Source organism: Loxodonta africana, chromosome 18 (genome assembly GCF_030014295.1).
Source record: "Loxodonta africana isolate mLoxAfr1 chromosome 18, mLoxAfr1.hap2, whole genome shotgun sequence".
Taxonomy (NCBI): domain Eukaryota; kingdom Metazoa; phylum Chordata; class Mammalia; order Proboscidea; family Elephantidae; genus Loxodonta; species Loxodonta africana.
This window is the reverse complement of record NC_087359.1, coordinates 31,762,179-31,784,565: the sequence shown is the minus strand read 5'-3', so window position 1 is coordinate 31,784,565 and position 22,387 is coordinate 31,762,179. Positions and strand designations below refer to the sequence as shown.

Here is a 22,387-nt window from a genome sequence, read left to right as displayed (position 1 = left end):
TGAATCCTTTCATTTCCCTCCATGTCAATGGAAAGGCAGCAGGGCGTAAAGAAAAGGGTAAGGACTTCTGAGTCAGAGGTGGTATCTGCACCCGAAATCTGCTGTGAGCTCTGAGGCCTGAGCTTCCTCCTCTGTGAAATGAGGATCAGATTCTATTGTGTTCCATAAATGGTGGGCCCCTCTCTTTGGCTTCTTCAAACTGCTTTTCAGCTCTTACCTCCTGGGCCTGGCTCCAACAGCCCCAGGGAGATAAAGAAAACGCATTCAGGGAAGAACAGTCTGTTTTGGAATCTCCTCCGGCAGTGTTGCACAGGGAAAAATGAGTGGGCTGCTTCACAGGCCACCAAGCAAAAAGCCCAACTGCCTGATGCATTCTGTACAAGTTGTAACCCCTCCAGGCCCATCCTGCTAATCTAAGGCATCAGCACCTCATGTCCGGACCACTGCAGTAGCCTTGTGACCCGATTCATCTCTTATTTCTCCCCAAGGCTTTCTCTACATGGCAGTTAGTCATGGCTTAAAGTGAACACTGGATCATGTCATTCTCTTGCTTAAAACCTTCACTGCCCTCTTGTCCCTCCTCCTCGTCCCTCCCAGAGGCCTCCAGGCTCTGTGTGACCTGCCATCAACCCCTCCACCCCCTCAGTGATTCCTTGTCTGTGTCCTGTGCAAGTCACACTGGCCTTCCTTTTGTCCCTGAACATTCAGGCTCTTTCCTGCCTCAAAGCCTCTGTATATGCTGCTCCCTCACCAAGAACTCTCCTCCTGGCTAACTCCTCTTTATTTCTTCAAACAATCACACACCAGGCACTGTTTAAGCAAGAGTCCCTGCCCTCCCAAAGCTTACATTCTAGTGCAGGAGGTGTGTGGGGAGTGGGGCGGTGGATATAAACAATAAACTCATAACATGTGTGGTGGTGGTGGTAAGCGCTATGAAGAAAAGAGAAGGGAGTAAAGGTATTAAGAGTGCTGGGGGCATTGTTTTCAGTGAGGGACCGGGGGCCCTCTCCGAGCAAGGTCCTGAAAGCAGTGAAGGAACAAGTCACAGCTCTCCTTCAGAGAAGCCTAGTCTGATCCCCTAACCCACATCAGGCCCTTAAGTCTTTCATGGCTCCATTTACTCTCCCCCCCCTTGTACCTATCAGGGTTTGTACTTTTATTTCTGTTTGTGTGACTATTTTGACTGTTTTAGATAAACTAAGCTCCATGAGGCCAAGAGCCATGTCCAGTTTGCACCCCTTCATCCCAGAATTGAGTGTGGTGTCCAGCACATGTCCTGGGCTCTGTCACTTGTCTGGTGAGTGAACTGGTCAAGTTACTTAACCTCTCTGCAACTCAGTTTCTTTATCTGTAAAATAGGGCTAAGGGCATTGGCTTCTCTGAGTTGCTGTGAAGAGTAATTAAGTTAGTATACATGAAGTGCTCAGAATGGTCCCTATTTGTTATTAAAGGGAGTTTAATTTACAAAATGAATGACAGAATGACTTCATGAGCAGGCCTAGGTGTCAGCCCAGGGAGGGAGGGGAAATGTTTGGGGTCACATTCTCCTGTCAGTGGCAAATGGGAGGCTGGAAGCTGCCTCCCAGCCTGCTCCTTTTTGCATTAGAACCTGCTCCTAGTTGCTAGTAAATCTCTCTTGGAAAAAAGCCAAACACCCAATGATTAAACACAGTAAGGAACAAGTATTTGAATGGACATTCTCTTCTCTCCCTTGGGAGAGCTCAGGACTTGAGTCAGAAGCACGTTCTATTGCTTCACATTTCCCAATCAACAGCCCCAAATCTGCTTGTACGGGGGCCAGGACCTCTCTCCCTCATTAGCTTGCAGCTTTACTTCCTCCTCCTCTCAAAGCCTCTCAGGGTTTCACACTGGGCACACTGACCAGCCAGAAGCTTCGCCTTTGAATTGCTTTCCAAAGGGGATGTATCTGTTTTGCTCCAATGATCAATACAATCATTCATGAAAACGAGTCATTCCCTGCCTTGGGACCCAATTATTTTATTGTGGAACCAGTGGTTGCAAAAATATATTGTTTTCCAGTTAACTATTAACTGCTATTTTTATATACAGTTTCCCTGCTCCTAATCTTTCATTATTGGTGAGAGGCTGCTGTTTAAACCTCTGAGTCCAAGTTCTCTCCATGCAGCCTGGCCTATTAAATTCCACCTCCTCCAAGTGACCAGTTATGTGGAGGGAGCCCAGGAGGAGGTGTGGACAGTCATGCTCTGTCTTCCACCCTCCCCCCACCCCCACCACCTGCCAACACCAAGGGAAGGGAAAGAACAGGTCTCTTCCATCTACTTGCACACTCTCCCAGCACAAAGGAGCACTTAGGGAGCTTTTATAGGTGGGTAGGGAGGTTGATTGGATGGACTACTACGCTGTTATTATGCAGCAAAAGGATCACAGACAACACCAACTCTCAGAGGCTTCTGAGTCAGAGGGCCCTAGATTTGGATCTTAGCTCTGCCCCTTAACTACCTGTGTGGCCTTGGGCAATTCAGCAACCTGAGCGTGTTTCCTTGAGTTTAAAATGGGATGAATGTGACTATACAGGGGGGTCTTGCCAGGATGAAATGAGGTGACATAAGACACCACGGGCACCTCATCTTCTCCAATTCAGTGTGAGGCATGTCACGGTCACTGCAGTTTACCCCATTTCATAAATGGCAACTCCATCCTTCCAGTTGCTCAGGCCAAAAACCTTGGCATCTGTCTGCCTCCTCTCTCGCCCTCTTCATCTGATCCACCAGCGCACCTTGCCAGCTCTACCTCCCACCTTCATGACCTAGCCAGACACCCCCGGATCTGTACTCCATCATCATCTTGCTCCTACATCGCTGCAGTAGCCTCCTGAGTGATTCCTCAGCTGCTCTGTCTGCTCCCGGACAGTCTATTCACAACACAACAGCCAGCGTGATCCTTTAAAAATGCAAGTCACCCCTCTGCTCAAAACCTTCCAATGGCTCACTCTGAGTAAAAGCCAAGTCCTAACTATATGGGATCAAATTGATAATAGCAACTCGAAAGATTAGACAGGAACCTTATAGAGCAGTGAGCTTATGTTAATGGGGGAGAAACAACTCAGAAAAGGAGAGTGAGAATTGTTGCACAACTTGAAAAATGTAATTAATGTCACCGAATTGTACATGTAAACTGTTGAACTGGTGTATGTTTTGCTGTGTATATTCTCAATAACAACAAAAAAAGATTACAGCCAAGCAAACCCTATGGGGCATTTCTACTGTCACATGGGGTCTCCATGAAAAAAAAAAAAAAAAAGTCAAGTCCTGACAGAACTTTACAAGTACTTCGTGACAAATGCAGGCTAGATCCTCTCCAGCCACCTCTCGCCATTCTCCGGGTCGCTCCCCTCCAGCCACACTGGTCTTGTGCTCCTTGACCTGGCTGAGCACACTCCCACCTCAGCCTGTGGCCACGTTGTTTCCTCCTCATGGAAAGCTCTTCCCCCAGAGGGCTGCCCAGCTCGCACCCTTCTGCCGAATTGTCACCTAGTCAGAAAAACTGTCCCTGAGTATAGAAAATAGCATACACACTTCACTCTATTCTCCTCATGGTGTCATTTTTCTTCATGGCATGTTATCAACCTATCACCACCCAACATGTGTTTAGTAATCTCCCTTTCTCCTCCAGAAACTGGTTACTGCTGTATCTAAGATGCCTACAACAGGGCCTGACACGTAGAAGGACCTCAAAAAACATTTGTTGAATGAATACATAAAACACCCAGCAAAGTGCCTAGCTCATGGGTAAGCAGGAACTTGACATTAACTATTGTTATCATAAAATAACATACCTGTTCCGGAAACCTACTGTGAGAATCACAAAATCTCTTCCACATCACTTCCCACCACCACATTCCTAGGCTGACACTATCTTGGGCTCACAGTGAGGAAACTGAGGTACTGTGTGCCTAGGAAAGTGAGTTTCTGAGCCAGCAGGAACTGCTGTAGGAACATAGCCACTACTTGAGCACTTTCTATGTGCAAGGCCATCCTTGATCCCTTCTGATCAGTACAACCCAATAAAGTGTTTTGATTTATTCTCACTGTAAAGATGAGGAAATAGAAGTTAAAAGAAGTTAGATATATCTATCTGCCCACGGTAGTTTCAGCTGGTCTCCGCATTGGGGAATGAGAGCCTGTAGGGGAATGCAAGAAGCTTTCCAAGGGGCACAAAGGCACGAAGGGGAAGAAATTCCCAACTTCCACAGCCATCCCTAAAGAGACCTGCCTGGGAAACTGCCTGCAGGCTCTTTTCCCAGCTTCTCCTTCACCCTCATTCAGTCTTCCAGACAGGTGTTAAGTACCCACCCATCCCAAATCTTACTAAGATGCATTGTCCCACGGTGCAAAAATCCCTGGGCAGCATAAAGGGCCTATTTAAAATATTAGTCTCCATGCTGAGAATGGTGAAGGCCTGGTGACAAAGTTAAAGGAAGGCCTAAAAAAAACTTTCCACTTATGCATCATTAACAATTGATTTGGATGATAGATGGCTACGTTTTTTTTGTCCGATAACTCAGGTGCTCAAAGAATTGAGACATTGCTGCAAAAAACTGCCTTCAACTCCTCTGTAGTTATTCACATGAACAAACTTTTTCGACGCTATAAAAACAAAACAAACAAAAACATAGCTGTTTCATTCAAGCAAATATACACTGATGGATGCATGAATAAAAACAAAACCACTCAGCTTATTAAGAGAAGCATTTCCAATAAAACTTATGTTTAACAATGATCAAAATTTGTAATGTATTTATGTTTTTTTGATCAATTGTGTACTAATTGTTGTAATAACCCAATCCAAAAGGAAATGTTTAATATTATAATCACAACACAAATTTGAAAATATAGATTTTAATTTTTGAATATATTTTTATTGCAGAGGACAATAACCCTAAGGCTTTCAAACATAAAATCTACTACGCTAGAAAAAACTTCTGCCGTGCAAATATGAGTTCGAGGAGGAAAAAGGAACAATGCAAAATCTCAACTGTTAAATAAACACTGGTTAGTGAATTTTTTCCCCCAAAACCGAGGAGGGAAATCAAATCGCTGTGGTGTTAGAGTCCACTGCACACATTTAAATGAGTGATGATGTAACAGTTTTAGTTTAAAATGTCAGTTATTTACAATTAACCAGAAATCATATCCTTTGGAACTACTGAAACTTTCAGAGAAAAATTTTAGTTGTCAACCTAAAAATGTGGGAATGGATAGTTTTCAAAACAAAGTTAAGCTCACTGCTTGCCTGCTTCCTTCAGCTAGCAGCCCTCATCTTTCCTCCTAAGGCATAGGTACCCTGAAGCCCTCTATTTAACACATCACCAGAAGAACAGATTCAGACCTTGCCCAAGGTATACAGAAGAGGATCTGATGGGAATTTAGGGCCCAAGCTAACACCAAAGTGTGGTTAAGGTTCAGCTCTGTGGGAGAAAGATATGGCAGTCTGCTTCGGTAAAGATTAAACCAAAAAAAAAACAACAAAAAAAAACCCTTGGAAACCCTATGGGGCAGTTCTGCTCTGTCCTACAGGGTCGTTTTGAGTCAGAATCGGCTCCACTGCAACGGGTTAAGACTGAACTACCCCAATCATACTGTCCACTTCCTCTTCATCAACCAGATCCCTCTAGAACAATGCACCCATTGCCCCAGGCCTATACCCACAGCCCCCCCCCCACCAAGTCAATCGGATTTATTCAGGCAAAATCAGCCCCACCCAAATAAAAAAGTAAAAGGAATTCAAAGCCTTCCCCTTCTTCGCCTTCAGAATTAGGACTTAATATCAAAGTCCACTCGGGCGATAATTTCCCCATAGTTAAAGGAGACAGAAAGTCTGAAAACTTCAAAAACAGACTCAACATCAGGGATGCCAACGCCTCATTTGGGAAGCTTCTCGTCTGCGGTCTGCTGGCCCTCTTCACTAGGGGACGAATGGCAGCTCTGAGCCTCCTCCCAGGCCTCGGGGCTTTCACTAAAACTTTAAAACCAGCCCATTCTTTTGGGTGAAGCGGACGAGAAACGAAGTTTGAAAAGCGAAGATGAGCACTCAGCACGACAGTCGCTACTCAGCAAAGCACTGCACATTCACCCTGTGAAATTAACCAAACCAAACCCAGTGTTGCCGAGTCGATTCCGACTCACAGCCCCACGGAGTTTCCAAGGAGCGCCTGGTAGATTCGAACTGCCAACCTTTTTGGTTAGCAGCTGTAGCACTTAACCACGACGCCGCCAGGGTCTCCCCCTGTAAAATAAGTACCATTATTCCCATTTTTCAGCGAGCAACTGAGTCGGAAAGGTACCCAAGGTCACACAACTAGTAAGTGGTCGAGGCTGGACTCAAAAGTCAGATCTAGGTCTGATCACAAAGTTCGAAAGTGTAGAGCGCTTTGGACTGGCACCTGTTTTGAATCTACAATTTCATTTCCGTCGCTTTCTAATTGTAGACGTTTCGTTTCCTTTTAACATCTGGCTTTGTACGGTTGCTGTGAAGGCCAGGGGCAGGCCTCGTCCCTGGGAAGGAACGAGCCGTGGATACAAAGCGTTTGACACGCGGTGTGCTACATAGTATTTGCTGGAAAAATTGTAACCAAGGCTTTTAAAAACGGCGCAGACTCGGCGCCCCACCAGGAGGCACGGCCGGGGCGCCTCTGGCGGTGGTTCTGGGCGCCCAGAGGCTAGCTGCCAACCCAGCGCGGCCACAGCGCCTCTGGCTGAGCCCAGCGACGGAGGGGAACAAACCAACCGGGTTTCACCGCCGTCCGCGGCGCCCCCTCCCCCGCGCCCGGCTCGTTTTCACCCGCCCGCGCGGCTCGCTACGTACCAAGGGCCTCTGGCCCGGCCCGAGTTGCCGCCACTCGCCCAATCTCGGCCTCGCTTACTGGGTAGCTCCGGCGGTGGAGGCGGGGCCTCGGAGGCGCGCGCGCGGAAGGACCGGAAGTCCGGCCGCCGGAAGGGGCGTGGCCGGTGAGGTAGGCAGGGAGGGGGCGTGGCCCGATATTGTGGGACAGAGGGCGGGCGGTCAGAGGTCCAAAGTACCGCTGCGTCGGAGCCTGAGCCTTTTTAACTCTAACCACTGAACTCTAGAGCAGTCTAAATTCAAATAAAGGCTTGTCCGTTCCCTGTTGTGTAGCCTCTGGCGATGGTAATGATAGCTACAGTAATTGAGCGCTTTGTACCGGGTCCTGTGTTGTTGCTTCTAGTTACTAGCTCATTTAATCCTTGAGTTGGATACTGTGTCATCATCCCTGTTTTACACAAGAGGAAACTGATGTTTAGAAGCTAATCAATTTGCCTTATTATATAAAGCCTTTTGCCAGCACAGCCCATATCCTGTTCCTAGCAAGTCCCTTAACTTTTCACCCTGTTTCTTGTTAGTTGCCGTCACGTTGATTCCAACTCATGGCGACCCGTACGTGCAGAAGTAGAATTGCGCCATTGGGCTTTCAAGGTTGTGACCTTTCCGAAGCTGACTACCAGCCTGCCTTACAGGGTGAATTTGAACCACTAACCTTTTGGCTAGTAGTCAAGCACTTAACCTTTTCTGCCACCCAGGGAGTATTCTTATTCTTAAAGTGGAGATAATTGCTACTGTGTAGCGCTGTAAAAAGAACTGGAAATACATAAAGCATCTAATGGTATCTCATCTCCCACATAAAAAAAATAGTGATCCTTAATTAACTCCTATCCCACCTTCCTTCTCTTTCCCGAAACAGTATTTGCTCTCTATTTCCTTTAAAATAGGAATCTTGTCTATCTTAACCACTATATCCCAAGAACCTAAAACAGTGCCTGGCATAGCAAGAACTCAATACATTGAGGAATAAAGGAACTTAACATCTTTCTCTGAAAACTTGACTCCAACAGCACTGACTGCCTTCACCCAATGTCTCATGATCCACGGGTTGATTGGTCCAAACACCCAGTGTTTGAATCCCTTCCGTGTCATCTCGGCCATCTATACTTGTCATTTCTCCCATCTTTTTTATACTTGGATGCATCCAGTGTCAGGGAACTCACTGCCTCTCAAAGCAGCTTTATGCTCTTCAAAGTCCAGTTCTGGCAATTAGAAAGTTCTTTCTTAGATGATCTCTCTCCTAGTTCTACTCCATAAGGCCGTATAAGAACAAGTCTAATCCCTATTCCATAGAGCCAGTTCTCACGGCCCAGTCCCTTTCCTGCTCCACCCCCTTCCTCAAGCCAAACTACAGATAACCTAGTTCTGTGGTTCTCAACCTTTTCCCTACTCCTGACACATAAGAGGGATACCCAGACTCCCATTAGTAACCACGGCAGTGATAGGGATAAGAACATGTCCGCCCTTTCTCCCAAATTATCAGGATCTTCCTGGGGCATATTGTTAGGAAATCCTTGCAGATGATCCTGATTTTCCCAGGTACTGCCTTATAGTATCGTGAGCTATTGGTATACGAGTGAGGGTTTGGCTTCTAAGTAGGCGTCCTTGTGGTCCAACCTGCCAACACCCACTAAACCTTTACCAGGGGCAGAGCAAAGGCTGAAGGGCTGCTGCAGGGCTTCAACCCAGGCACCGTCTGGTACTGAAGCTCACCTTAGCAGTGTTGAGGTGATGCCATCAAGAGTTTTCTCAGCCCAAACACATATCATCCCTTGTTCACCAGGCAAGCTTTGAGTTGGCTCTAGCTGCTTACATGATCCCACTTCTTCCTGACAATGACCTGCATCCCAGTCACCTCTGTGTCCTTAGCATCTAACATGATGCCTGGGACACAGGGGTGCTTCAAGTTTTGTTTGATGAACAACTGAGTCCATTAGAGATGACTCCTTTGACTCCTGGATCTTTGACTCGAGTCTTAAAATTTATTTTCTGCGTGTTTACTTTAAATAAATATTAATATGCAATTAAACTTATATCGTGCCTCACAAATACCATTAATATTTATCCTCTATTTAAAAACTTCAAAAAAAAAAAAAAGCCTCCCATAGGTCCTTGTCAACTAGAAGATAAAGTCCCACCAGACATACATTCCCCTTCACAAAGGAGAAGGAGGAAAGTAATCTAGTTATTGCACCAGCCTTTGTTAAAACACTCAAGTTCAGGTCTGAAGTCCATACTAAATAGCAACTAAGAAACTCTGGACAAATCACTGAACTTTTCTTTGGCTCCTCACTGTAAAACAGGAATAATACTTGCCCTGCTCACCACACAGTATCATGGTAGGGATCAAAGGAGATACAGTGTATTCGTGCATTTTGTGAGCAACAAAGCACTGCACAAACATAAAAAGTAACTATATTGTGTGTGTTCCCGGCTCCGCCTTTGCTTGTTAAATCCCCCATCCTGAAGGCCTTATCCTCCTTTCTTGCCATTCACTCATTTACTCACTCAGTCATTAATTAATTCAACAAATATTGAGGACCTATGGCGTGCGTGCCCAAGGGATAAAACCTGTTGCTGTTGAGTAGATTCTGATTCATAGTGAGTAGAACTGCCCCACAGGGTTTCCAAGGAGCAGCTGGTGGATTCGAACTGCCTATATTTTGGTTAGCAGTCATAGCCTTTAACCACTGCACCACCAGGGCCCGTCCAGGGATAACCAAGACAAACAAACAAACCCATTGCCACCGAGTCCATTCCAATTCACACTGACCCTATAGGACAGAGTAGAACTGCTCCATACAGTTTCCAAGGAGCACCTGGTGGATTTGAACTGCCAACCTTTTGGTTAGCAGCTGTACCACTTAACCATTATGCCACCAGGGTTTCCTCCCAAAAAATAAGTGTTGTAAATCCTAACCTCTATGCCTGCTTTATAATCCCATTTGGGAATGGTTGTCTTTGTGATATTAATGAGGCAGGATTAGCATAGGATATATCTTGAGTCAATCTTTTTTGAGATATAAAAGAGATTAAAGAAGCTAGCAGAGCAAAGTTGGGGGAAGAGAGATGCCAAGCCACATGAAGATTGCCCAGGGACAGAAGCTCAAAAGAGATAAGGACCTAAGCCTTCCCTTGGATCCTGCTTGCACCCTGAATTCGGACTTCTAGCATCCTGAACTGTGACAAAATAAATTTGTCTGTGAAAGCCATCCATTTGTGGTATTTCTGTTATAGCAGTACTAGATAACTAATACACCTGTAATGGCCTAAACAGCCTGGAGGCCAAGTTCAAAGTCTGCTTTCTCCAGAAAGCCTTTTCTAACACCTTTTCCCCCCTCACCATTTGACTTATTATCTATGTGGCTTATTTGTTATCTAATCACATGCAGTTAGGCTTTGTTATTTTATCTTCAAGTGTGCCTAGTCTTCCTGATTTTACTGTGCCCTCTGGACAGGGAATGCCTGGCACACTCCTTCTTAAATCCCACAGCACTGAGCAGAAGGCTGGGCCCACTGTACTCCAGGCTCATGTATTGAATGAGTGAACGTAAACTGAGATCCAGCAGGGGCAGTGACTCAGGAAGGAAGGGTACCCTTCCTGAAGGGGAGTTCCAGTGGAGACAGGAAACTGCCAAAGATTATCTCCCCATCCCTTATTTCACAATTGAGCCCACTAGCCCTGTTCTTCTTCACAGGGGGAAAACCCTTCCCCTAGGACAGCCAGAGTGCTGTCCAGTATCATCCCTCTTTCACAAAAATTTGACCATGTCTCTTCCCAGCTAAAAATCCCTCAAGGGCTCCCATGAGTCTTCAGGATAAAATCCTAACTCCTCAGCATCCTTACCCCTTCATAGTCCAATTCCTGCCTGTCTCTCCAGTCTCAACTGTCAAAATTCCCCTCACACTCTAAGCTCCAGTTGCATCATTCTCATTGCAGTACCTCAAAAGCATCCTATTCTAAGGCAGCTGGACAATCACATTTTCTGCCTAGAATGTCTACCCGTTTGCATGCTTCCCCTACAAAAACTCAGCTCTCATTTCCCCCGGGTTCCCTTTCCCCAGGTTAAGGGTCCCTCATCTGACCTCCCACTACACCCTGTGCTCCCCACTCTCTCATGGTGCTGTATTGTTACTGTCAGTCTCTGTACCTACCAGCTTCTAGCGGGAACCCAGGGCAGGGACTGTGTTCTTTTATTTCTGATTCTCCAGTTCCTGCCATAGGGTCTGACACGTTGTGAGTGCTCCAAAAGGTTGACTACATGAACCGCAACCTGGCTCATGCCTTCCTAGGCCCACTGGAAGAAAGGGTATCTCTGATGTGCTGGGAGTACAGCAAGGGCCTTGATCTGTGATGGACATCATGAGAAAGCTTTTCTTTGGTTACCACAGCAGTAATGCTGACCTCCTGGGAAGGAAAACAATTACTGGGTATTGACTTTGTCTCAGAGTGCTTTACATGCATTGTCTCATTGAGGCTCAGAGAAGTTAAGTGACTCGCCTAAGGTTAAGTCAGAGGTAGAGCCAGGATTTAGAAGCCAGGGAGCCAGATGCTGGAGACTGAGCTCTTAATCACTCACTCCAGTCTACTGCCTCCAACAACACCTGCGAGGGGATGATGGAAGTGTCCACAGTAGGAGCAAGCTCCAGAATCTGCAGAACTTCACCAGCAGGTCCTTCAGCCACCCTCTGGGCCCTGCTGTACTCTACAACCTTCATATGATGTACCTGCCAGAATGTACGGTGGGAAGAGCCAACAGGGCTAGATGGGAGGGTGTGCTATTCTAGTGTGATGAGGGGTTCAGAAAACTGGGAATGTTTGCTTTCGGCAAGAGAAGAATTTTAGGGAACCAGATGCTAATTGGAAAATATCTTACAACATATGACACAGGATTATATATTTCTGCATAACTCCGTAGGGCAGAACTTGGCCAGCTTTCCATCAGTTGGAGCTGTCTGAAAAGTGGAAGACTCTCTTTTATATGGGAGTGTAGAGAAGCAAATATGAGAACTAATGGAACCCAAGAAAACATCTGTAGACCCAATTTAGGAAAGTCTACATTGCTTTGCTTTGGGTGATCATTCTGTACCAATGTCACTGTAAACCCAAATGGAAGCTTAGGCACCAGAATCACAGTTATCAAGTGGTCATTTGAAAAAAGTGATCACAGGTACTCAAGTTCTTCTTAAAAACAAATTTAAATTTTATTATAGACAACTCATTGATCCTACAAAATATAAGGGAGAACTCCCACTTGAAAAATCCTGAGAGAGAGAGAGGAGTAGGTGCTCCTCAGGTCTGTTCTAACTCTAAAATTCTTGGAGGTGCTGGACTCCAGAACTTTGTTTTGAGCTTGGTTGTGTCAGCCACATTGTCTACCTACCTCCCAGAAAGTCTCTCCAGTTTAAAAAAAAAAAAAATTGCTCAGTTTACAGTGAAATACAAGGCAGAGTATCTTCTTAAGCTTTCAACTGCAAGAACAGCAGGGACACAGAAACAAGTACCGTCTCATTCCCCATAATCATTCTTCCTTGGTCATGTTTCCTTAGCCTTCATTCAACCTCTGCTTATCTGTGGGAATTAGGATATCAGATGTGGTCCTAGCTCTGCAACTGGGTCTACTGTGATTTTTTTTTTTTTTCCAAGTACAATTTTCAAGTCACCACCTCCTTATCTGCTTCACAAGGTCAAATATATGAGCTGAGATAGGTGAAAACACTTAGAAAAGTTAAATCCAACTAACAGAAGTAAAAAAAACAAAAACCTGTTCCTGTCGATTCCAACTCATAGCTACCCTATAGGACAGAGTAGACAGTAGAACTGCCTCATAGAGTTTCCAAGCAGTGCCTGGTGGATTCGAACTGCCGACCTTTTGGTTAGCAGCTGTAGTTCTTAACTACTACACCACCAGGGTTTCCCAAAAGGGCATCTGCCTCACCGTTGGGAAATCAAACTCTGTCTCCCGCATGACGGGCGGGGATACTCACCACTATACTAACGAGGATGGCAACACATGAAAGGCTCTAATATTATTTATCATGTATTATATTATTATTTACTATATTTATTATCTCTGATCTCCTGCGGCTGCATATAAGGCATCATGTTGACAGTAGTCTTGGCCCTGCAGAGATGAGCATGAGTGACAGCTTTCAGCCTGAGCAGGGGTCTCTGACTTCCTTCCAACGTCGAATGTAAATGGGGATTATCTACTGCTTTGGACCACATTTACTTCTGCTCTTGCCACACACACGAAAACTAAGAGTTGACTATATTTAGCTCTATGTTTTATTTCCTGAGTTAGATGGGAACTGTTTCTTCCCACCCTACCCTTCTTCCCATGTCGAGAATCTCCCAAAGGCATAATTCATTTCCCTTTTTGGACACAGAGCTGATGATAGAACTAGCCCTGGTGGAAGAGTGGTTAAGAGCCCAGCTGCTAACCAAAAGGTCAGCAGTTCGAATCCACCAGCTGCTCCTTGGAAACGCTATGGGGCAATTTTACTGTCCTATAGGGTGACTATGAGTTGAAATCGACTCTATAGCAAGGGGTTCGGTTTGGTTTAGTCCTTCCCTCATCACCCATTACACCCAACCTGAATAGGAAACCTCTAAGAATGGAACCGTGGAATCTCTCTTCAGCACCCAGGTCAAAGATTACTCCATCACAGGGGTGAGACCCAAGGGACTAAAGCATTCAGTCAAGGCTACAAATAAATTAAAAAATTGCAATTACCTTCTAATAACAGATTTCCTTGGGTAGATGTGCATATCAGACACTGGAACTTTTGTGGTGGTAAAGAATTCAGAAGGCCTAGGGGCAGATAAATCCCCATTTGTATACTGACTTCGCCACGTATTAGCTCTGTGACTGTGTGCAAGTGACCAATCTCTCTGGGCCTCATTTCTTCATCTGTGAAAAAGAGGAATAATAATATCATCCGCATTCTAGGCTTGTTGAGAGGATAAAATGAGAGAATGTATGAAAAGCCTTACCACAGTGCCTGGCATACACGTGCTCAGTAAAGAGTAGTTGTGGAGTGCTGTTTTGGAGAAAGAAAGGGAAAATGTGTGCAGAAAGGCTGAGTGGAGATCAGCACGTGAAGGACAAGAAGCGGCGAGGCCCGGCTGAGCAGTCAGGTCTCCTGCCTCGCGAGGCCTTGAACTACCAACGACCAGAGATTGCCAAGTGTGCCGAGGGAGGAAAGCGGACAGGGGCCAACCGGACTTCTTGCAGGAAAGTCTCCTCCAAGGCCCGAATCATGCGAGCTCCGGACGGGTCGCATCCACCGGCCTCTGGCCCTCTCACTTACCCGGGAATGGTAACGGTCCTTAACGGCAGCCAATAACGGCTTACCTGTGGCCTAGGCAATAGCAAGGGCAGGCTGAGGTCAAACCTTGGATTTTGAAGCCTCCACACCTGGAACCCTAAACTACCATCGAACTACAATTCCTAGCATGCCAAGCGGTCACCCCGGCCCTTCTCTCCCCTAAAGCGCGGCCGAGCACCTAGGGCTTCCGGGTATTGCTGCCCCGCCCAATATAGAGGACACCGCCCCCCATGATTTCTGGGTACTGTAGTCCACTCGTTTCCGTTTTCAGGGAATAAGCCGCACCTAGTTACGGGCCATCCATCCGCAAAAAAACTACAAAACCCAGAAGATAACGCAAGTTTCTCTCGTCCAATAGGAACTCCGCATGTAGCGCGGCGCGGAGCTCGGCTCTCGCAGCTCAAGATGGCGGACGAGAGTGAGACAGCAGTGAAGCCGCCGGCACCTCCGCCGCCGCAAATGATGGAAGGGAACGGAAACGGCCATGAACACTGCAGCGATTGCGAGAACGAGGAGGACAACAGCTACAACCGGGGGTAACGAGATCCTCGGAGTTCAGTTCCCGTCCAGTCTCCCAACAACCTGGGTTTTTGGGGTGCGGGGAAGTAACCGGGAGCTTAGTCTAACCCCACCCCTGTATTCTTATTGGCTAAGGGATTGGGATCTTGCCTGGCGATTGGTTGCCGTCTTTGTCATTCACCAAAGGTGGGTGCTCAGTATATCGAGGGCCGGAGACATTCAATACTTCCATTATATAAAAGTTCTTCTGTGTAATGTTCCACTCGTGTGCTTGAGGTGCGTCTGAAGAAAAGAACAATTTGGACGATGGTTTTTGATGGCACAACCCGGGGCAATCCAATGACAGTACAGTTCAAAGGGAACGTTACCTGTAGAGGTACTGTATGAACAGACTGATTAGCAATAAACGAATAATAAAACATTTCCTCTAGTTCCCCTTCAATGAGGAAATCCATCAAGCTATACAAACCGTAATTATATTGTAAAATATTACTACTAGAGAATCCTAAAATATATACGGGCCTTATAAATCCTAGGTAATTACTGTATGATAATGTTTTGAGTTATACGGTGTCCGTTGCTCCAAATAATTCATGTTTCCTGAACAATGTAATTAGGTCTTCCCACATCCTTGCTCTATTAACTTTGCGAAGTAGCCTCAAGCTTCGAGAAATTGAGTGATGTTGCTTCTCGGACAGTTTGGAAACTGTGGATTTAATACTGCATCTTATACTTTAGAGTCTTGCTTACTAGTAACTGCATTTCTTCTTTGGGAAGAAGAAATGCATCAGGCTTTTGAGTATTGAGTTCTTTTAAGCCACAGCCTATCATTCTTCTTTCTTCACATTGTTATGGGGACTGGCACCCTATACCAAAAAACCCAAACCAAACCCGTTGCTGTTGAGTCAATTCCGACTCATAGCGACCCTATAGGACAGAGTAGAACTGCCCCCATCGGTTTCCAGGGAGCACCTGGTGGATTCTAACTGCCGACCTCTTGGTTAGCAGCCATAGTTCTTAACCACTACCTAATCTACTATATTCACATATATATTATTAGTCGTGAGACACTGTTTTGGCTGTATAATTCTGAGTCTGTGGTAGTCTGATTTTTCATAGCCAGCTTGTCATTTGCAGTGCTAATGGTAGTCCCAGAGAAGAAGGTTGAGGTTTTTGGAAACTTTCTTTTTTTTCTTAATTCTGCTACCTAGTGGGGACTGGAGAGTGAAGGATTACTTAAGTAGTTTATAGTCTGCTTGTTGTGATGAATCTTTATAGCTTTTATGTTCTTCCAAGAGCATAAAACTCACACAAAGAACATAGAGGGAAAGGTAGCTTGCCAAATTTAGTTTTATAAGACTGTTCTGTTGCTGTAACTCACAACAGTTCTAATGTAATAAAAGCCTTGTTTTGAAGTTTGAGATTCCTTAGAAGAGCTAAGAAAGAGGAAGTAGGAACAGGAAGAAGGGAAAGTGCAGCTTTCCTAGGTAGAGGTTAGAGTCAGAGACGAGAGTTATTGAATGTGAAAGTCATTTCAGAAGTGAAAATATGACTTTTTCATTGTTCTTTGCGTAGTGTGCTTTGAGTTTTCTCTGCTTAAGCCATTGCTGTGATCTGTGTCTATAATTCTTCAGTAGGTTTTGTTCCCTACATGCTATGAATCACTTTGCAAAACTGTCTGGCAGAAAGTTTTGTGTTCATGGTACAACTAAGTGGCAGCCTAAAAAAAAAAACTTTGGAGATGTTTTTGTTGTTGTTTTTGTACATGCTTGTGGCTTGGGTAAGGAGCCCTGGTGGGGCAGTGGTTAAAGCATTCAGCTGCTAGCCAAAAGGTAGTCGGTTTGAACCCACCAGTCCCTCCACAGGAGAAAGATGTGGCAGTCAACTTCCAAAAAGATTTGCAGCCTTGGAAATACTATGGGGCAGTTCTGCTCTGTCCTATAGGGTCCATGTGAGTAGGAATTGGGCTTGTATGTTTATGGTCTGGTTGAGTTAAGTTTATTAGCATCCAAAATCTAGAGGTCTGTGAAAAACAGAGGACCCAGCCTGGAGGAGAGAGTCCGATTCTGGCACTTAGATAATAGAATCTGAGGTAGAATCAACACTTTTCAATTAATTGTCAGAGGAGGTTTGGGGAAGAAGCAGCGTGACATGGTGGGAAAAGCATGGACTTTGGAGTCATTCATACATGGGTTCAAAGTCTCATTCTGACACTTGATGTGTGACCTTGGGAAAGTTACTTAACCTAGACTTGTGGGGATTAAATGAGATAACATCTGGAATGCAACCCTTTGGCTTTGCATCCTGCTCTTTCTTCCTTCAAATCTTCCCCATCCCCTTCCCCTAGCTGCCTCCCTGCTTTTATCACATACTGTATTTTTCATAGCTTTTATCAGAACAATAATTAAATAACCCACTGCCATCCAGTTGATTCTGACTCACAGCAACCCTGTTGGACTGGGCAGAACTGCCCCATAGGGTTTCCAAGGCATTAACCTTTATGGAAGCAGACTGCCATGGCTTTCTCCCATGGAGCAGCTAAGGAGTTCGAATGACTGACCTTTTGGTTAGCAGCCAAGCACTTTAACCACTGCACCACCAGGGCTCCAATTAAATAACATATTTGATAACTTTGTATAACGTGTTGGGTCCCTACTTCACCCAGTTGTAAGGTGCCTGAGAAAAGGGATTGTGGCCTTGAGATGCTTCACATTTAGTGGGCATTACTGAGTGTTTCCTGGATGAATGAATGGCAGGTGTCAAGTGGCTGACCCAAATGTTAAAGAAATTTCATTTCCCCTCACTGAATGGAAGGATGTGAGATTTTTTTTACGTACACAATTTTTTTCCCCCAAAATAACCTCGTCGTAAGCTTTACTGCAGTTTTCGTGACAAACCAGTGGAAATGAAGGATCCTTCAATTTGTGGTAGAAGCTTCTGCTTCTTGAAATTGTTTTTGTCTTTGTTGTTAGTTGCTGTTGAGTCTCCTCCAATTCGTGGAGTCTCCATGTACAACAGAATGAAAAATATTGCCTGGTCCTGCACCATCTTCACGATTGTTGGTATGCTCAAACCCATCCTTGCAGCCGCTGTGTATTTTGAGTGCCTTCCAACCTTGGGGGCTCATCTTCCAGCACTATATCAGATAATATTCTGTTTGGAATCAATAGGATTTTCATTGGTTAATTTTCATATATAGATCGCCAGGCCTTTCTTCCTAGTCTGTTTTAGTCTGGACACTCAGCTGAAACTTGTACACCATGGTAGACCCTGCTATTATTTGAAATACTGGTGGCATAGCTTCCAGCATCATAGCAACACGCGAGCAACCACAGTATGATAAACTGACAGATGGGTGGTGGTTCCTGTCTTAATGTCATTTAAAATGTTTTTAGAAGTCATACAAGAATTGAAAAGGAGTTTCTCTTAATGCTAGAAGCTCTCAAGTACAATATGCAATAAAGGTTAATGGGAGTTAAAACTATCCCTTATTCTTTTAAGGTTTTCTTTCAGAATGAGTTCGTAGTGCTTTACACTGAGATGAGTTACATTCATGCACTGGGTTAACAGGAAATGCAGTTGGTGCTAGTTTCTTATGTCTCTTTATGTATAAGTTTAATTCTTTTCTAGCATGTATTTCCTCCATAATCAAATAAGCATAAATATTTGTGTATAAAGCTTAACATACGCAGATAAACGTATATATATACGTAAGTGCTTGCATATACATTGTATGCATAGTATGTATGTACCTGTCTACAGCTTTTTCTATCAGCTATTTTTTTAAAAAATATACTCAACAGGAAAGGAGGTCAGCATTTTTCCCACAGTTACTTGCCTGACATGTTACCCTCAGCAATTGAGAGGAGAATCAGAGTAAAATCATTTTACGCTGTATATCTTTGTAGTTCTGTGGTTCTGAGCAAGCAAAGGGCTGTTTAAAAGCCTGTATTCATCTATATGATTTAATTTGCTTGTTTGTTTTTAGTGAAAGGCTTTCAAGAAGTATTGCTAAAGAACAATTGCTGGCTGTGATTTTAATTTGGGGGTAACACAGCTTATCTGGGTGTTTTGGAACAGGAGAGAACTTTTAGACTATTTTGTTCCTAGGATTCTTTTGGAATTTATTTTGCAGCATCATTAATACCATTGAGATGTGAGTAAGCCATGGGTCAAGCAAGAGCCCTTTGATAAAGAATGCCTCTTTGGCCTGCTCTTACTGCGTGGATAGGGACAGTTAACATGAATTCTTAGAAATTTTCCTTACCTGTGGATCATGAGGTAAAGAGAAAAGAAAGGTCTTTTTTGAAAGTAAATTCCATAAAGCTATCCTGACTTGCTTTTGTTTTATTCTTTAGATTCTCCAAGAGCGATTCTTTCCGTAGTCATTTGATGGCTTATAGCTGCATCTACCTCTTGGAAAGAAGAAATCTTTTTAGTCCCTTTTTTTTCTTCCCCTTCAGCTTTTGGTTTTTCAAAACTAGATCAAAGCAGAAGTGAAAAAAGACACTAATCAAGAGCTGCTTCAAAAAGAAGAGGCTGGAAAGCAGAAGAAATGAAAAGTAAATGAGAGCCTATTTCAGGGAGGCTGCTGCTCATGGCAAACTCGTTTTGCTGATTTTTCACATTGTTTAACTAATGTGCTCACCCATTTATTTCTCAGCTTTACTAAGTCTGCAGTTAACTCTTTCCCTGCAGAGTCCATAGAGTTTAGTAATTTTAGGGGGATGCCTCTGTAGCTCTTCCTCTTTAATCTTTTATCTGAAACTCTTACTTTGCACTGCAAGCTTCTCTTCTAATTACTAGAAGAAGGTGCCCTTGTGATTGTTGCATTTCAGGCACACAGAACATGGTGTTCTCTATTGAAAGTGCCAAAAAGCAAAACTAAACTAAAATTCTTCAACAAGGTCAGTGCTTCAGAAAATTTTCTAGTACTTCTGACTATAAGGCACGTGAGGATTCACTATTGTTACGGGTTCAGTAAATGTCATCTATTTCTGTTATCACTGCATTGGGCACTGTGCTACGCCTTTGACATGGATTATCTCATAGAGACTTAACTTATAAAGACTATGGTTTAGCTTTAGTCTTTAGGCTCGGAATCGGCACCTCCGCCTTTCCCTTTCACATCTCAGAAGGTTCGTTCAGGATTTAGTGGATTCCTCTCCCTCTGCGTTGACTTCTGCATCCTGCGTCTGCAGCAGTATGAGTCCTGTTTTGGATCCATTCAGCAACCCACGGACTTTCTCCAACTCGGGAGCCAGTTAGTGATAGAGATGGCTGGCCCCTTTAAAAGCTCCTCGATAGGCAGTATCTTTTTCAGAGGTTGTTCTAGTATGTGAAATTGCTGCCAGCGTTGAGTCATTGCTCAGAAAATTTCTGGCAGTGGTCTCTGAACAGCATTTGATTTGACCTTGGAGTTGCCAGGTCAGCCTAGCTCACCAAACAAAGCCAAAGGATGTGGATTCTATACTTTTGTCTCATTCCTGTTTTAAACAGTTTAGTATATCAGAGCTTTCATGACCCTGAAAATGGTTATCCTGTATGAAAGGAATTCACCCTTGAGACTCTGGCTAATTATCCAGGGAGGGTAGAGGATGGGAGTAAAAATAATCTTTGTAATCCCTTGGCACAACCTGCTGTTCTTTTCACAGGCCTCCTAGGACACCCTGATGGCAGTAGTGAAGTGTTTTTGTTTTTCTCGTCATTTAGGATTCACAAGCATTTTTAAATATAAGTAACTGATTAGTGGGAATTTGCAGTTTGGATATTGCATTATTGCATTGAGTAGTTCTATAGCCAGGGTAGCACAGAGAATAGGCAGCTGATAGTGCGTTCTGCACACCCTGTGGCGTCCACCTGGTAAGTGCCACTTCAGTTACCTTTCTTTGGGCTTTCTGAGTGCTAATAGGGATGCTGATAACTGTATTATATTCATGAGTAAGTTGACTTGCCAGAAGGATTTCCTGGTGTGTAAGGTGGAATCAAAAGGGTATTAGAAACTAATTTTATCTTAGTTAGTTTCTGTGGTGAATGTGAATTTTATCCTAAAGCAGGAACTCCTAGTTTACAGGGGTGGGAAACAAGTGACCAAAAGTTGTGAATTTTTTTTCTGAACCCTTTTTGATCTCAGTCAAAACTAACCCCATGAGCTGTGTTTAAGACATTGAGGCCATTTGAAATAGTTACGGGAAAGCTTTTGTATTTTAACTTTTGTAGGAATAAATAGGACAGGTCCTAGGGAGAGGAGACAATGAATGAATAAGAAAGTTGAAAATTTGAAATCTCAGCCAGTGGCTCAAAAGAGCACAGCATTTCCACTGCTTTCATAAACTAGTAACACAGCTGTCCTATGAAAACAGTACTAAAGATGTTTTGCTGACCCTCTTTTGGGCTCTGACTTTTCAGTTTTATTTTAGTCTATTATGCCTGGAAAGCTTCAGTCAGGCATGTATTTGTGGAACCCTTTACTGTGTGCTCAGCACAGCTGAGAGGTGTATAGTGGTCTTTATGTTCAGAAAGTGTTTTAAGTTCATTGGGAAGCCAGAAAACACACATTATTATTTATAAGGTATTAAAGCACCTGGTAGACTTGAACTGCCAACCTTTTGGTTAGCAGCCGTAGCTCTTAACCACTATGCCACAAGGGTTTCCATTAAATTGTTTATGAGACCATGATTTTAAAATAGAGTCCCTGGGTGGTACAAATGGTTAACATGCTCAGCTGCTAACCAAAATGTTGGAAGTTTGAGTCCACCCAGAGGTGCCTTGGAAGAAAGACCTGGCAATCTACAGCTGATAAAAACAGGGCTTCCAAAGGGTCCAGTTCAACCCTCTGCTGAGAATTTCCACCTCCACCCTAGATAAGAATGTACATTTTTAACAAGATATTTTAACAACATATTCCTATGTATCTGTAAAAATCACCCGGGGATCTTGTTAAAAATATAGATTCTGATTCAGTATATCTGGGGATGGAAACGCAAATTCTCAGCAGGGGATTGAACCAAAAATGAACCAGTTTGAAGCCCTGGAAAAAATCAACAATTGAAAACCCTACGGAAGAGTTCTCATCTGATACATGGGGTCACCATGAGTTGGAGTCTACTTGATGGCAGCTAGTTTGGTTTAATTTTAAAACAGTGATCAGTGAGAGCTAGAGTAGTCAGAGGAGGCTTTCTAGGTAAAATATGGGTCACTCTCCTCATTATGTGTAGTTACTTGCACTTCTGCTACAGTAAAACTTTATTCAAGGGCCCCACGTGATGAAACAGAATGAGCGTTCTTTTGGCTTTGGAGAATTCTCATATAAATTCTGATAGGAATGAGTCTAGTGTCTGGGGAAGGGTGGCCTCAAATTCTCAGATTGGTGGCTTGTCCCCGGATTAGTTGGTTAGATGATGTCTGTGGGCCATGGCTTCCTCATCTGTAAATAACAGGTTAAGCCAGATGGCGCTGAGATTGCACCCAGCACTGCTGGCTTAGCTTGCATTCCCATCTGATAGCTGCTTTCTCAGCCACATGCCTTGGAGTGGATTTGTCATCCAGTAGAATTGAGGGGAGGCCTCCATTATGGACCTTCACGGCTCATGCTGTCTGGAAGTTCTGTGCTCCTGCCGCTTCTCTGTCAGCTTGCCCTTCCCTCCCACCCACTCAC

General features: G+C 44.3%; 2 protein-coding genes across 6 annotated transcripts in view; one reads left to right on the top strand and one right to left on the bottom strand.

The window, feature by feature from the left end:
- The window catches only part of DCAKD (dephospho-CoA kinase domain containing), a 29,233-nt gene extending 14,835 nt beyond the window's left edge, over positions 1–14,398 (bottom strand). Inside the window, exons 1-2 of one of the 3 annotated variants that reach the window (XM_023553756.2) lie at positions 13,877–14,398; positions 13,617–13,793 (exon numbers count right to left, since the gene is read on the bottom strand). The gene's annotated coding sequence lies outside the window, so the exon portion shown is untranslated. Of the gene's footprint in view, positions 1–6,846; positions 6,942–13,616 lie in introns of those variants that run through there. The other 2 variants (XM_064271019.1, XM_003414504.4) reach the window with 2 other exon arrangements.
- Positions 14,399–14,587: 189 nt separating this feature from the next.
- Positions 14,588–22,387, top strand: part of NMT1 (N-myristoyltransferase 1) — a 28,440-nt gene continuing 20,640 nt past the window's right edge. Inside the window, exon 1 of one of the 3 annotated variants that reach the window (XM_003414295.4) lies at positions 14,588–14,747. In XM_003414295.4, the coding sequence (XP_003414343.1) occupies positions 14,617–14,747 (131 nt within the window). In that variant the 5' untranslated portion in view covers positions 14,588–14,616. The other 2 variants (XM_010594527.3, XM_064271017.1) reach the window with 2 other exon arrangements.